Source organism: Pinus tabuliformis, chromosome J, assembly GCF_031772625.1.
Source record: "Pinus tabuliformis cultivar Carrire ecotype Pingquan chromosome J, CPIR1, whole genome shotgun sequence".
Lineage (NCBI taxonomy): Eukaryota > Viridiplantae > Streptophyta > Pinopsida > Pinales > Pinaceae > Pinus > Pinus tabuliformis.
Genome location: NC_142295.1, coordinates 1,104,788,869 through 1,104,805,124, shown reverse-complemented (window position 1 = coordinate 1,104,805,124; position 16,256 = coordinate 1,104,788,869). Strand labels below are relative to the sequence as shown.

Here is a 16,256-nt window from a genome sequence, read left to right as displayed (position 1 = left end):
TTTGGCGGACCTACACACTAGGGTTTCTGGCTCATCTGCAATGGCAGATCTCCTCAGAGTCCAGCAGACCTGCCAGATACGGCACCTCAAAGCCATTACAAAGCGACGAGAGTAGTCTAAGGACCAATGAATCCCCCCTAGGGGGAGGATGTAGTACCTCCCCCATCGAACAATGAAGAAAGGCAGAAAACTAAGGAAGATGAACATCAAGAGGTTCAGAGTGGGGATCGCATGGATCTGAACCAGCAAGGGGAAAAAAAGACGACAAAGCACAACCCAGAGTAAGCTCGACCACCTGCAAGCTAGTGGCAACAGAATGACCGAAAGTAGAATTTCCTAGCCAACGCATCAATGCTCAGATACAATACATGCGGGATCATGCGCTTATAGGCAAGTTCATAGGAATATGGCCAACTGAGAAAGCGCTGCGAGGCTGGATAGCAGCGAAATGGAGCCCAAAAGGACACATCACATTGCAGTTGGGACCTAAAGGATTTTTTACAACCATTTTTAACTGTTTGGAGGACAGAAATAGGGTATTGGATGGAGGTCCATATTTCTTCAATGCCGCTGGATTGTATCTCAGAGGATGGGTAGAGCGCTTCAACCCTGACAAAGAGGACCTCAGCTGGGCTCCTGTCTGGATTCGGCTTTATTCGCTTCCTGTGGAGTATTGGGAGGAGGTCTCTCTACAAGAAATAGGTAATGTTCTAGGAGAATTTATCAAAGTAGCAGAGGAAACAAAAATCCGCAGATACACCTCTTATGCAAGAATCTGCGTGTACATGAACCTCAACAAGGCGCTCCCGGATGCGGTAAGTTTACTCCATGACGATTATGAATGGGTTCAGTTGATTGATTATGAACATGTTCCGTTTAGGTGCAGACGATGTCATGCCCTGGGTCACCTATTCAGGGACTGTCCCCTAACTCAAAAATCCTCCCCCCCAAGCGCCTCTGATAAGTCTGAATCTGATGGTTTCACCAAAGTATCCAACCGCAGGAAAAACCACAAGAAAGCAGCTCCAAATCCCAGGAGGCCTCAAGCTAATGCTTCCAAGCCTTCAACGAGCAACAGTTTTGAAGCTTTAGCTAATGAACCTGTAATCAATCCTGATAATCCAACTCCCCCAGAGCGGGGGGCAAAGAAGGATAAAAAACCAATGCACACAGACTCCATGATGATCCCAACAGATCCAATGATTAACGATCCCTTTTCTTCAGCTAAGCATAAAGCCCCAGAATGGTATCTTCAAGGAATGGAGGAAGACATTAGAGAACCTGACTCAAGAATAGCAGTAGAAATCAATGAAGAGAAAAATGACTCTCAGCTCATGGAGGAGGACCCAGAAAATATAGACATTGGGGAACTAGACATTCAGGGCCTTGAGCAGGCATGCAACGCAAAGAATTTTGACAAAATTCCAGATCAGCAGGTAAAGGATCTGGAGGAAATCTTATCCTGGGCACACAAGCAAAAATCTCTAGGTATTCAAACGGGAAGCCCTTGGGATGGAAGAGTCATTACCAAAGACATCAAAAAGCGTGGAAGAAAAACAGATCTTCAACGAACAATCAGAGTAGGGGCAATGTTAGTGGAGTCGGGCAGATACTCCAAGCTAACAAAGTATTACGAATACCTCCAAAACTCCTCCCAATGAAGTTAATATCATGGAATATCAGAGGGCTTAATAGCCCAGGGAAAGGGAGACTTCTTAAAAAAATGGTAATGCAAGAAAAACCACAAATTCTTTTCATATAAGAAACAAAATGCAACTCAAGTGCAATAGAAAGGATTGCAGCAAAAGCCTGGCCAGGAGGCCTCAATGTGGCTGTAGATGCAGATGGAGCGTCTGGAGGTCTTGCAATCCTATGGGATGCTCGTTCTATAACACTCTCCAACATTCATGCAAACAAGAATTTCATCCAAGCAATATTTCACATCACAGGAACCAACACATATGGGCATCTTACCAATGTGTATTTTCCCCAGGAATCTGCACGCAAAATAGAAATCCTGAATGCCCTCTCGGAACTCAACTCGGCCAGAGTGCACCCATTGTGGATAGCTGGGGGCGATTTCAACATGATTACCAGACTGGAAGAAAAGAGAGGAGGCAGGAACAGTGGGAACCAAGATGGGATTCACCTCAAGGACTTCATTCAGAAGAATTGGCTTATTGACATGCCTTTCAACAACGGTATTTTTACATGGAATAATAAAAGAACAGGGCTGCAGCAAATATCTTCTCGCTTGGACAGATTCTTAATATCAGACAATGCTATTCACTTAGGGGGAGACTTTGCTGCGTCAATCATGTCGATCGGGGGATCGGATCATTGGCCAATCTCGTTACAATGGACTCGGCCGGGAAGCACCATTCGCAGACCATTTCGATTTGAAGAGTTCTGGATGTCTCACTCGGACTTCAACAACCTAATCAGCATAGAATGGAATAATTTTACGCCTTCTGAAGGAACCAAGATGTCTCAGTTTCAACAGAAGCTCAAGCATCTCAAGGGTAAGATCAAACAGTGGAATCATAATTCTTTTGGTAACATTTTCCAGGCTCAGTGCGTTCTTGATCAGGATATGAAACGCCTGCAATAGAGGATCATAATGGAAGGCCGATCAGAGGACCTGTCAGAACAGGAAAAAATTCTTGAGTCACAAATCTTAGAAAGGGAAAAATAGGAAGAAACGCTATGGAGGCACCACCATCCAACACAGAATGAACAATAACATAACCCACATTCTAAATGAGCAGGGGGATAAAAAGGAAACTCATGAAGAAATCGAAAGAGAATTTGTAAACTATTTCAAGAAGGCGCATCAAGAACCTCACATAAATAGATCGATTGCTATAGAAAAAATCACCAGACATATTCCGAAGTTAATTACAGAGGAGCACAACCAACTTCTACTCAGACCGGTCGAATTGCAGGAGGTTGAAGCAGCTGTACGCCATCTGAAAGCCAGGAAGGCGCCTGGTCCGGATGGGTTCACTTCAAACTTTTTTCACAAGTTCTGGGACTTGATTAAAATGGAAGTATGGCAGGTGGTCGAGGAATCAAGATCCCTGAGATGGATGTTTCCTGGAATGAATGCTACATTTATCGCTCTCATCCCCAAGGAGGCTTAGCCCAGCACTCCTGACAAATACAGGCCCATTGCCCTCTGCAACATTATCTACAAGATTGTCTCCAAAATCATTGCCTCCAGACTCAAATTGTTGCTCCCTCTCATAATATCACCGGAGCAATCTGGATATGTCGAAGGGAGGCAGATTACGGATGGTATTATTCTCACTCATGAAATAATCCATTCCTTAAAGCAATCCAAGAAGCCAGGTATGCTCCTTAAAATTGATCTCTCAAAGGCTTTTGACAGTCTAAGCTGGTTGTACATTAAAAAAACCCTTATTGCTTTTGGTTTTGCTCCCCCTTGGGTTAGATGGGTTATGAGTTTGTTATCCTCCTCCTTTTTTTCTGTCCTTATCAATGGTATCCCCTCTTCTCCCTTCCGACCTTCTCGGGGAATCAGACAAGGAGACCCTCTCTCACCATTCCTATTCGTTATAATGGCAGAAGGTTTAGGCTGAAGCATCAAACAGGCTCAGCATTCTCAGCTGCTCAAAGGCTTGTCTTTTCATAATTCCCCAACCTTTACTCACCAGCAATTTGTTGACGATAACATGCTTTTGGTCACCCCTCAGTCCAGGAGGCTTGTCAACTTAAGTCCCTTCTTTCGGATTTTTCGGAAGCTTCTGGAGCCTCTATCAATAAATCCAAATCCCAAATCTTTTTTTTCAATACGCCTATCAGTACTCAATCTGCCATAGCCCGCATCATAGGCTTCTCTATTGCCTCCCTACCCTCCAAATATCTTGGTGCTCCTTTAACAGCCTCAGCCCTGAAACATTCCTCATGGAAATTCCTCTTAGAAAAGCTAGAAAACCGCCTTTCCTTACGGACTCGTTGCACTCTCAATATGGCGAGACAGTTAGTTCTCATCAAGGCCATTCTTCATTCCATGCCGCTATACCTGTTTTCTATATTGGCAGCTCCCAAATGGGTGCTAAAAGAAATCAAGTGACTTCAAAGATCTTTCTTATGGGGCAGCTCAGGTCAGAAACGTAAATGGGCTCTGGTCAAATGGGAAACTATCTGCCTTCCCAAAAGTGCCGGCGGAACTGGCCTTAGGGACCCTTCTCACAGCAATGAGGTTATGGGGGCACGAATCTGGTGGTGATGGCTCACTATGCCGTCCACCCCCTGGGCCTATTTATGGACAGCTAAATATGCAAACAATCGTCCAACAGAGGAACTAATAAGAATATCAGAGGTAGGAATGGGATCATTAATTTGGAACTCAGCCAAGCAGCATAGGAGTTTAATTCAGCAGCACAGTTTTTGGGAAGTCAAGGATGGCAAGGATGCAAGGTTTTGGGAAGATTCCTGGCAGCAGCTGCCAAAGTTAAAGGACCTTCTTCATCCTTTGCAAATCCCGGAGCAGGACCTACAAACCACAACAAGGTAAAGAATTTCTGGAGATCTTCCCCCATACAAAATACCAGGCAATGGTTAGAAGCAAATCAAATCTTAAGAAATGGAACGGAACAAGCTCAAAAAACTCTTGAAGCGGAATTAATGAGAAGAAGAATTCAGTGCTCGGAGGAAAGAGATATTCTCAGATGGGGGTATGGAGAAAAGGGCATCTTCTCAACAAAGGAAGCTTACAATATTATTATCAAGGAGCATATGGTCAAAGATAACCTCTGGAGCAAAGTGTGGGACCCCACCAACTGGCCGAAAATTTCTACCTTCCTCTGGCTCCTTGGTCACAACAAGATTCTTACATGGGACAATCTTCGGAAAAGGAACTATCAAGGGCCCTCAATATGCCCTAACTGCAAACAAGAGGAAGAATCCATAAAGCATCTTATGCAATCCTGCATCATTGCGCGCAAACTCTGGGAAAAAGTCAGCTTTCGCTGCCAAAAGGAAGGAAGAATTCAGGGAGATGTCATAGCTATGATGCGCAGCTGGGAACAGAACCCTTTTCAAAGCAAGATCTTAAATTTCCTCTGGAAACTTATTCCGGGCTTCCTCATGTGGACAATTTGGAAGGAGAGGAATCGAAGAATATTCAAGGACCAATCTATGCCGATGGAGAATCTCTGGAAAATCATGTGTCAAAACATCAAAGAAACCTTATCTTTGCATACCTGGTGTCAGGAGGATTTTCCTTCTCTACCCCAAGAACAAAACATATGGGCCAACTGGAACCTTCAATGGAATCAAGCAAATATTGCCAAAAGAATTCATCCTCAGACAAGTCGTTCGCCTGGAAAATGGATTCCACCTCCCAAAAATATTTATCAGTTAAATTTTGACGGGGCCTCAAAAGGCAATCCTGGAAATTCGGGCTTCGGAGGGATTTTCAGAGATTGGAAGGGAATTCCTCTGCTAACCTTCTTAGGCTCAAAAGGATGGGACACCAACAACTCAGCGGAATTAGAAGGCCTTTGGCAAGGGCTCATCCTCGCTCAAAATCAGGGATTTTTTCCTCTGATCATCGAAGGTGACTCTCAGATCATCATTAACATGGTCATCAAAATCATGCAAGGCACCCCCTCAAGCAAAGTAAGTAGCAGTTGGAGAATGGAAAAGCGGTTGGAACTCATCGAAACATGGCTCATCCATCACAGGGCGATCACTCTTAAGCATATTAGACGGGATGGGAATAAAGTGGCAGACCTTCTAGCAAACATTGGAGTGGAATGTGGGGTGAACCTTCATACAGGCTCAATTTCAGGTCTGGCCTCTGGCTCCCAACTCTAGGACTTTCAAAACACTGTGAAGAAGGAAATGATGCAGGAAGGAGAAGAGCACCCGGATGCGGGTGATTCAAATCACAGTTAATAAGGTTATTAATGAGCGCCAGCATAATGTCCTGCCATTTGGAGAAAAGTGCTCATCTCCAGGTTAGTGCATGGCTCAAGTGGATTCACATTATGCACATTCAAATCAACCTGCAGGTTAAATTAATGATCCTCCTCGATAGATACATGGACCAGATGGTTTTAATCAGGAAGTTCGCAACCCTTCCATTCACGGCATGCTATCTGGTTTTTTGTTGCGTTCTATCCCCTCTGAAGCTCCCGCGCAGAAGATATATCTCTGCTTTCAGTGATAAGCTCAGGCCAATTCTCTAGACTTATACCTGCTGTTCCTCCCCCGGCTAGTCCTGCTCTGGGCATGCGCGTTATCCCTTTAGCTATTTGTTTCGCTCTGGTGCCCATCTGTGCTCTGCTATTCTCTGTGCTCGCAGATTAGCTATGTTCCGACATAGACTTCGGAGCCGTCGTGGTGGGAACCGAGGTTGCAGGCGATCTCAGACCTCTCATCCCGCCTCCCAAGCTATGATGCCCCCATCTAGTCCCTCCCGCAGACCATTCCCATATCATGCTTTTCAGAACTTCCATTTCAGATTCCAGAGTAGCTTAATCAGGCCTATCATATCTGCTAACATTTCCATTATCTTCACGGAGGAGGAGTCTTTTACCCCCGTCTCTGCAAGCGACATGGAGGAATCCTCTCAGGAAGGTCTCAGAATTATGGACGACCATGGTTTGGAGCAATAGTAGGGCAATACCGGTCAGACAAGCAAGCAGGGTGGATTGCAGGCTGTGGACAAGGGAATTGAAGGCAGTTCGAGCAGTTCTCCTCAGGCTGTGCAACCAGGTGACAGCATCCATGGCACGTCGGCATCGGTGGAAGCTAACAGAAGTTTAAGCAGCTCTCCTCAGGCTTCGAATCCTCCAGGAGGTGGCAGGGAGGGCGAGGCAGAGCATGGTGAAGATATATGGTATGGTAACAAGTGTCTAGTGGAGGAAGTGCAGCTGGACCAAGATAAGGCCATATGATGACACTTGTTTGTTTTCTAGGCTCTCTTTTTGGCTGTTTTCGGTTCAATGTTTATGTAGTGCTATTTGTGCGGTCAAGAGGGTTTTACTCTGGTTTTGTCTATGCGCTCATGGTCTGGAAGTTGGAGGTTCTTACTCCAACCTGGATGTATGTTCACTATAAATGGTCTCCCCAAAAACGGGATAGTTCTGTCAGTTTTGAAAGCATGCAGGTCCTCTCTGTTGAGGCTCAGTCCTCCTTGTAATTTTAATGTTACTTTAATAGATTTAGCATTTACTGAGAAAAAAAAAATATAACACATAACCTTAATATATCATATTCATAATCTAAGATCATTACCATATAGAAATTATATCAACCTTGTCATATATGTAAGCTCATAGAAATTATATCAACCTTTTCATATATGTAAGCTTTGAATTGTGTTACTCTTCCATACATATTAAGATGTCATATATGTTATGAAACTAGCTCACAAAGGATAGAAAAGATAGATAAACAACTTCAAAATCAGCCTTTTCGAGGGGGAAACCTCCTTTACATTACACAAATGAACAATTCTTGGGTGATACAAATGACAAGGCCTCCTTTCTATATATAGGATTCTAAGGGGTTCTAATGCAATCAGAGCCTACATAACAATAACATTGTAGGGGCACAAAAATAACAATAGTGGGTTTCTATGGGGCACAATAATAACAACACGGGGACTATATGGGTACAATAATACAATAAGGGGGTTGCACTAATAACAATAAGGGGTTACACTAGTAGTATAGGGACCTAACATGTCCCTCTCCTTCAAAAAGTTTTGTCCTCAACGCTTGAGTATTTATGGATGCTTCTATATAAAATTCTCATCCTCCCATGTGGAATCTTCAATGGGTAAGTTCTTCCACATGATGAGATACTCTGAAATTGATTGATTTCATAGTTGTCGATTTCTTGTTTCTATGACTGCTACAGTTCCAATATGATTTTTCCTTCCTCGTCAAGTTCTGGCAATATTGTTTGAACTGGGATCTTCTCATTAGGTAACATCACCATTTCTTAAGTGCATGTAATCTTGCCAACATTTCCTTATCATAAATAGCTTTGTGTAAATACTTTCCTTTGATTGGATGAATTTCGAAAGCAATTGGTCTTTCTTCTTGCATTAAAACAACACCAATTCCATTTCCTGATGCATCACATTCCACAATAAAGGTTTTTGTGAAGTCTGGCATAGCTAAGACCAGTGCTTGGTACATTGCCGTTTTAATATGTTCAAAGGCCTTCATTGCTTCTAGAGTCCATGAAAATGCATCTTTCTTCAATAATGTTGTTAGATGCGCTGCTATTCTCCCATAATTCTTAACAAACTTGTGATAATACCCTGTCAACCAGAGAAATCCTCGTAGATGCTTTATGGATGTGGGGATTTTCCATTCCTTAATGGCTTTAATTTTGCTAGGGTCTATCGTAACAGCGTCATGAGATACAATATGACCAAGGTATTCCACCTCTTGTACTCCAAAGAAACTTTTGGAGCTTTTTTCATATAATTGTTTCTCCTCCAATAGTTTGAGCACCATGTCAACATGTTGAACATGATCCTTCCAAGATTTGTTGTAGATTAGTATGTCATCAAAAAATACTAACACAAATTTTGTAAGGAAGATTTCGGAAATGGAATTCATCAAACCTTGAAATGTAGAAGGTGCATTGGTAAGGCCAAAAGGCATGACCAAAAATTCATAATATCCCTCATGAGTTCTAAATGTTATTTTCAGAATGTCTTCAGTCTTCATTCTAATTCGATGATATCCCGAATGAAGATCCAACTTGTTGAAGTAAATTGATCCATGCAATTCATCCAATAATTCATCAATGACAGGAATGGGAAATTTATCTTTAATAGTGAGCTTGTTGAGCTCCCTATAGTCTAAACACATGCGCCAAGACCCATCCTCCTTATGCACCAATACTACTAGAGCATAGAAGGAACTTTAACTAGGTTGAATGATACCAACCTCTATCATTTATGCAACCATACATTCAATTTCACTATTTTGGGCATAGGGATATCTGTAAGGCTTGATGTTTGGAGGAACACTTCCTGGAATCAAATGAATAGCATGATCATGATCACGAATAGGTGGGAGGCCTTTGGGAGTCTCAAATACCTTGGAATGATTGTCCAAGATATTTTGGAGATCTGGAGAAATAGATGATTTCGATGTGGGAACCTCTAGCAAACATAATTGTGAAATTACACCTCGTTGTTCTTTCTTTAGAAGATTTGTCATTCCATTAGAGCTGATTATCTTGCCCAGTTTCCCTACGATACCCCTTAATTCAACTTCTTGTCCTTCCAAAAAAATAATCATGAAATGTTCTTGAAAATTAAAAGCTATTGTACCCAAGGGTTCTAGCCATTAGACTCCTAGTACAACATTAGCACCACCCATTGGAATGGAAAGAATTGGGATATTCAATAAATATTATCTCATGGATAGCTTGATAATATGGCACTTTCCAGAGCAATTTATTGTTCCTCCTCTTTCAACCATCACTTGACACTCTGGTGTCGGATATAGGAAGCAATTCAAATCCTTGGCTATCTTACAATGAATAAAATTATGGGTACTTTTCGAATCAATCAACACTATTACCTTTTTCTTCTTGATATGTCCTTCTATCTTGATAGTTTGAGGAGTGGTAATTCCATCCAATGCATTACAAGGTATGTTCAGATTCATTTCTTCTTTCTCTATGGTTGGTTCCTGGTGTATATCCTTTTCTTTTGACGTTTCTTGATCCTTTTCTTCCTTTTCTTCACAATCAATGTAAAATAATTTCTTCTCAGCAAACTTATGACCTTTAGAGTATTTGCTATCACAACTGTAACAAAGGTCATTTTCTCCTTTTTCTTCCAATTTTTGTGGTGTCATCCTTGTAGGTTGTGGAAGGCTAGGAGAAACAATACTTCCATCTTTATAATTGTGAGCGGTAGCATTCCTTGTTGCCATAATTTTTCTTTCAATTTGTCTTGCCAACGTGAATGCCTTATCCAATGAATCAGGTTCCAAAGATGGACCTCACGTTGAATGTTATCCTTTAAAGTCCCTATGAAGACATCAATCCTCTGCTTCTCTGGAATATCATTTCCCCTTATATTCAATTTTTGGAAGCCCTCAATGTGCTCTGCCATTGAACCCTTTTGTTTGAGATTTATCAATTGGCTAAATAAGGTGTTGCTCTTTGTATCCTCATAATGTGCTTTCATTTCCTCCGTGAAAATTTACCCGATGACAGGTGGTTTACGAGAACAAAGCCCTATATACCATAAAAATTGATTCAGTTCTGAATATAAAGATGCAATACATACCTTTTGTAACAGTGGCACATCATGTAGATCAAAATATTTCTCCATCTATAGTATCCATGTTATGGGATCTTTGCTATCAAACTTCCTCATATCGATCTTTAGAATATGGTGGGTATTCAATCCAATGTTAGATTCTATGAAATCATGATTAACATTTATTTTTTTCTCATCATGAATTTCCTCTACTACCTTTTCGTCAATAGGAGGCCTTTCTTGTAGTAGCTTTGTCCCAGCTTCCTTCAAACCTTCCATGTATTTCTTCAAATATTCCATGACCTTCTTCAAATATGCTTCCCTACATAAAACTATTTATCTTAACTTCGATCGCATTACTCAAATCATCCACCCAATTTTTCTTATTAGGTGTTTCTATTTTCTCGATTCGAGTCATTCTTTTCCTTGCTTTTAGCAGCTCGATCTTGAATATGTTGTATCTCTAGAATTTCAGATCTCCAAGGTCTGAAATTGTGACCTGAGTAGCCCTTTGCGCCCTCTTTCTAATGCCACCAGTCTGATTGAAATTGGATTCTCCAAGAAAGAGTTATGCCCAATCTCCCAAGATGACCTGATTATATACTTTTTTACTAGAGAGAAATTGTATTAAGTGCCACGTGTCATTGTTTCAACCTTCAGACTTCAAAAAATACACTGAAAAGTTCAGTTCGCCATATTTCTGAAACTTCTTACGAAATTTCAATCTGATGCTCAAAGAGAAAGTTATGAATATTTTCCCAAGGTCACCTGTTTGGGATGTAATTTGGGAGCTTGCAGAAACCCTAAATGTCTTGGATCATATCTCCAAAATTATAGTGAAGAAAGATCTAACATTTAGGTCCGAACTTCACCAATATTTTAGGTCAAATGGGTTTTAATTTCAGAGTCTTAAACTTCACTGAAAACAAATTATAGCGAAAATTCCACGATGACCTATTTTAGATGGAATTGTGGAGCTTACAAAAACCCTAACTTCCTCAGATCATATCTCCGAAAATATAGAGAGAAATGATCTAAAATTTAGAGTTTAGTTTCAGAACGATTTCATTACAAATGGTTTTTTTTTTTTTAGCTTCTAAAACTTCGTAGCGAAAAAATTATAGTGAAAATGCCATGATGACATGTTTGGAGCAGTGAAACCCTAGAATCCAAAGCTCTGATACCAAATGTTATGAAACCAACTAACAAAAGATAGAAAAGATAGATCAAAGACTTCAAAATCAGCCTCTTCAAGGGGGAAACCTCCTTTACATTACACAAATGAAAAATTCTTGGATGATACAAATGACAAGACATCCTTTCTATATATAAGAGTCTATGGTTGGCAGATATGTGGAGATGGGAAGCCCCTCTTAGGTTGAAATTCTTCTTCTAGCTAACATGCCATAATAGGATCCTCACTTGGGAGAATTTCATGCAGAGAGGCTTCCATGCTAGATCTTTCCTAACCAGCAACAAGATTAATCGTTGGAGTGTGCAAGCAACATTAAATCATTCTCACTTCTTTTTGTTGCACCGAGAGGCGCATTCTACAACCCAGTATGACCCCGATGTGTAAGTATGTCACGTCCTCAAAAAATAATAAAAATAATTTTCTCTAATGTCAGCCAAAACATTCACTTGAATCTTAAATGGATAATGTGTTTAATAACTCTTTTATCATGTACGTGAATTTGAATGGATCACAAATTTACCTTTAAAAAAAATTACCACATTAAAGTTCCAAATTAGGTAAAATTTTAAGCATCTTTACTCTTTACTCAAGCCAATACCATTTATTAAATAATGATAAAAAAATATTAATTCAACGCAAAGAATCTAAAATCTTGCTCCAAAATCTTTTAATACTTCTTTTAATTAAATATTTGTAAAATGAATCTTTAAAAGAAAAACCATATATATTAATTTGATGTAGTTTTATTATAAATTTTATTATCATGCTATGTAAAAAGCATCATTAAATCTAATATTGATATTAAAATATTAATATTATTAAATTTAATAACTTTGGATTAATAAAATAGTAAATTTAATATAACATTATAAATTTTTCTATATTATAATATATTATAATATATCATGATATATAATTAACTCTAGGAGAGAAGGACAAGGACAGAGTGATAGAGGTCGAGAGATAGAGGGAGTGACAAGAGAGAGATGGAGATAGAAGGAAGGAGAGGGGAGAGGAATACTGAAGAGAGAGAGAGAGAGAGAAATAGAGGAGTGGGAGAGGGAGAGAAGGAGAGATGGAGGGAGATAGTGATTGAGTTGGAGGGTGAAGAGAGAGAGAGGGAGGTGGGAGAGAAAGGGAGAGAGACGAAAGAGAGAAAGGACTTGAGAGAGAGAAGGAGAGAGGGAAGGGGAGAGAGATGAGGTAAGAAGAAAGACATAGAGAGAGAAAGGTGGAGTGAGAGAGAGTAGGAGTGATAAAGGAGATAGAGAGAGAGGGAGAGAGGAGAGGAGGAGGGAAGAGAGATATAAGGGGGGAGAGAGGGAGAGAAGGGGAAGAGAGAGGGAGAGGGAGATGAAGAGGGAGGGAGATATGGATAGATATGGAGAACGACTGTGTATGCTTTGGGGGTGATATAAATAGACAAAGGAGAGGCAGAGGGAGATAAAGATATAGGTGAGAGGTGAAGAAAGGGAAGAAGAGAGAGATAGAGAAAGAGGGAGGGAGGGAGAGATATATAGATATGGAGAGAGAGTGTGTGTGTGTGTGTGTTTGGGAGGGGTGAGATAGAGAGGCAAAGAAGGAGAGATGGAGGGGATATATATATAGGGGGAGAGAGGGAATTAGATTCATTGCACTAGATGCATTATTTTCAGTATAGATGATGATTTCTAATCCTATTTGATTTCTTGCACTATGTGCATTGATTTCAGTGTAGATGGTGATTTCTAATCGTATTTGATTGATTGAACTAGATGCATTGATTTTGTGTAGATGTCGATTTCTAATCGTATTTGATTTCTTGCTCTAGATGTATTGATTTCAGTGTAGATGGTGTTTTCTAATCCTATTTTATTGTTGCACCAGATGCATTGATTTCAACATAAATGTTGGTTTCTAATTATATTTGATTGATTGCACTAGATGCATGGATTTCAATGTAGATGTTCATTTCTAATCGTATTTGATTGTTTTCATTAGATGCACTGATTTCAGTGTAGATGTTGTTTTCTAATCCTATTTGATTGCTCGCATTAGATGGGTTAGATGTTAATCTTGAGGCAGTAAATTATTATAAATATTTTTCAAGATTAGATGGAGGGAGGAGAGAGGGAAGAAGATTTCTTGCACTAGATGCATTTATTTCAATGTAGATGGTTATTTATAATCCTATTTGATTGTTTTCTCTAGATACATTGATTTCAATGTAGATTTTGATTTCTAATTATATTTGATTGTTTGCACTAGATGTATTGATTTCAATGTAGATGTTGATTTCTAATCCTATTTGATTGCTTGCACTAGATGCATTGATTTCATTGTAGATGTGGATTTCTAATCCTATTTTATTGTGTGTGCTCAATACATTGGTTTCAGTGTAGATGTTGATTTCTAATCTCATTTGATTTCTTGCGTTAGATGAATTGATTTCTGTGTAGATGTTGTTTTCTAATCCTATTTGATTGTTTGCATTAGATGCATTAGATGTTAATGTTGAGGCTATAGATTATTAAAAAAAATAAAGATATATTTAGTAATACCAAGAGGACTGTCAAAAGTTGTGATACCTAGAATTAAAATGAATTAGATGTGCAGAATCAATCCTCCTGCAAAGTGAAAATTAATCCTTGACAAGATTGTCTCCCTTCTTCATCGCCAACTAATTACTAATAGACAATTACATATATTCAAAATTACTAATAGATAATTGTGTACAACAATGTATTCAAAATATTTATAAGAGGAAAAGATATATTTATAAACATTCAAAACAAATCAAAATATTCTTGAAAGAGGTGATAATTGTTTGGATGTAAATATTTTATAAATTTGACCACTCATTAAATGAATTCATCTTGACTTTGCAAAATAAACAATAGATAAAAATAAAAATAAAACATCAAAATATTCTTGAAGGAAATAAATTATTTCAAACATTAGCAAAGAAACAAATTATTTCAAGAGTAATATTGACGCAGTAAATTACTAAAACTACTCATCAAGATAGATTTAGTATTACCTATAGGGACATTATTAAGAATTATTTTTTTGTTAGAAGTTGTGATACCTAAAATTAAATGAAATAGATATGTAGTATTAATCCTCTTGCAAACTATTGAAAAGATTGTAAACACACAAACCACTCAAAACATCCAAAAATTGATGTACAAACCATTCAAAGCAAGCAACACACATTAAATTAAAGAAGAGAATCATATGGTCATGCCAAACAAAGAAAATATAATGTGAATTTTGAAGTTAATCTCAAACACACACACAAACACACATATAATGATGATCTAAAATGTGACAATGTTGCCCTCAACAAGAACTAGCTTAGATCCATCTAACACCGAATCTATCATGCGCCGAGAGGGATCAAATCCCTCGAGGTGCAAACCTTTCCTCAAGTTCTACACTCAAAAAATAAGGTTTTCACCTCGAGGGATTTGATCCCTCTCGGTGCATGAAAGATCCTGTGTTAGATGGATCTAAATTGGTTACATTTTCAATTCACAAAATCTCCAACCAATGTCTAACATATATTTTTATTTTTTCTTCTAAATTGCAAAAACTAACTACATACATTCATAGATACTCATATATCTAATTCCTCTTCTATCAATACTAAAATTACTAAAATTTGGATGACTTGGAATTTTCCAAAAAGGAATCCAAGCTCTCTGTTTTTCTCCAAATTTTTTTAGCTTTCTTCAGATTTTTCCACCTACAAATCTAGTTTATTTTCTAAACTTAATAAAAAAACTACTTCGATCTATATCCACAAAAGAAGATAAGATTTCTTATTTTTTTCTAAAATCATTTGTATCCAAAATTTCTAATCGCTAAACTAAAACATAACTAATTTACTAATAAAATTAAGGAATCTAATTCCTTCCACATTTCATTTTTTTGCCAATTTCAAGAGTAAGATGCTCCTGCATTAGACTCCCAGGCAAAGAAATTGTTCACGATCTCTTGAACATTTGTGCAATTCTTGGACATCTTTGCAACAATCATCCAAGTGGCATCCTCCAATAGGTGATTTCTCCACATCACCAAATATTGAAAGTACTCTTTTCCTCTAGTTTTCTTCACCACTTTTCGATCTAATAGCCCTTCAATTTCCTTTGGACTTGCTTTGGGCAATTGTCGTTCCTATTTAACAATCTGATCTACTTCACTAGAAGACTCATCATATGAAACTTTTCATGTTCCATGATTTAAAGGAATAAAAATCAAAAACATTAAAAATTAGTGAAATACCAACATTTCTTGGAAGCTCCACTTCATAAGCATGTGAGGAAAGTTTCCTTAAAATTTTATAAGGTTTGATCTTCTTGAGTTTTAGCTTGTTGTAAGTTCCTTTAGGAAATCATTCTTTCCTCAAATGTACCATCACTAAATCACCAATCTCAAAGTTTTGTTGCCTTCTCTTTGAATCAACCCTTTGTTTGTATTTGTTGTTTCTTTCCTGTAGTTGTTGTTTAACTCTTTCTTGCAATTCTTGCATGCTCACTACAAATTCTTCACCTTCTGCACTTCTTATATCTTGTTTTCCCAAATTCCTCAATTCATATACTCCCCTTGGATGCATTCCATACAAGATCTGGAAGGGACTCATACCTGTACTTATGTTGGGTGTATCATTGTATGCAAATTCAACCTGAGCAAGAACCTGATCCCATTGTTTGGGAGTTTCACTTACCAAGCTTCTTAGGATGTTTCCCAAGCTCCTATTCACAACTTTTGTTTTCCCATCAGTTTGTGGGTGATAGGCTGAGCTGA

The 16,256-nt window shown here is 38.8% G+C and overlaps 1 protein-coding gene across 1 annotated transcript; it reads left to right on the top strand.

Annotated features, from left to right (window-relative positions):
- The first annotated feature begins 368 nt into the window (after nucleotides 1-368).
- Nucleotides 369-2,611, top strand: LOC149230901 (uncharacterized). Its single transcript, XM_089381457.1, has 2 exons — nucleotides 369-1,591; nucleotides 1,783-2,611. Exons 1-2 carry the CDS (start codon nucleotides 369-371, stop codon nucleotides 2,609-2,611), a joined length of 2,052 nt encoding a protein of 683 aa, XP_089237583.1.
- The last annotated feature ends 13,645 nt before the right edge of the window (nucleotides 2,612-16,256 follow it).

What these genes read in the sequence shown, in the direction of transcription:
- LOC149230901 (XM_089381457.1), top strand. Translation starts at nt 369, where the DNA reads ATGCGGGATCATGCGCTTATAGGCAAGTTCATAGGAATATGGCCAACT. An exon ending in ACAATCAGAGTAGGGGCAAT is followed by an intron (nt 1,592 to 1,782) that starts GTTAGTGGAGTC and finishes ATGCAACTCAAG; the next exon opens with TGCAATAGAAAGGATTGCAG.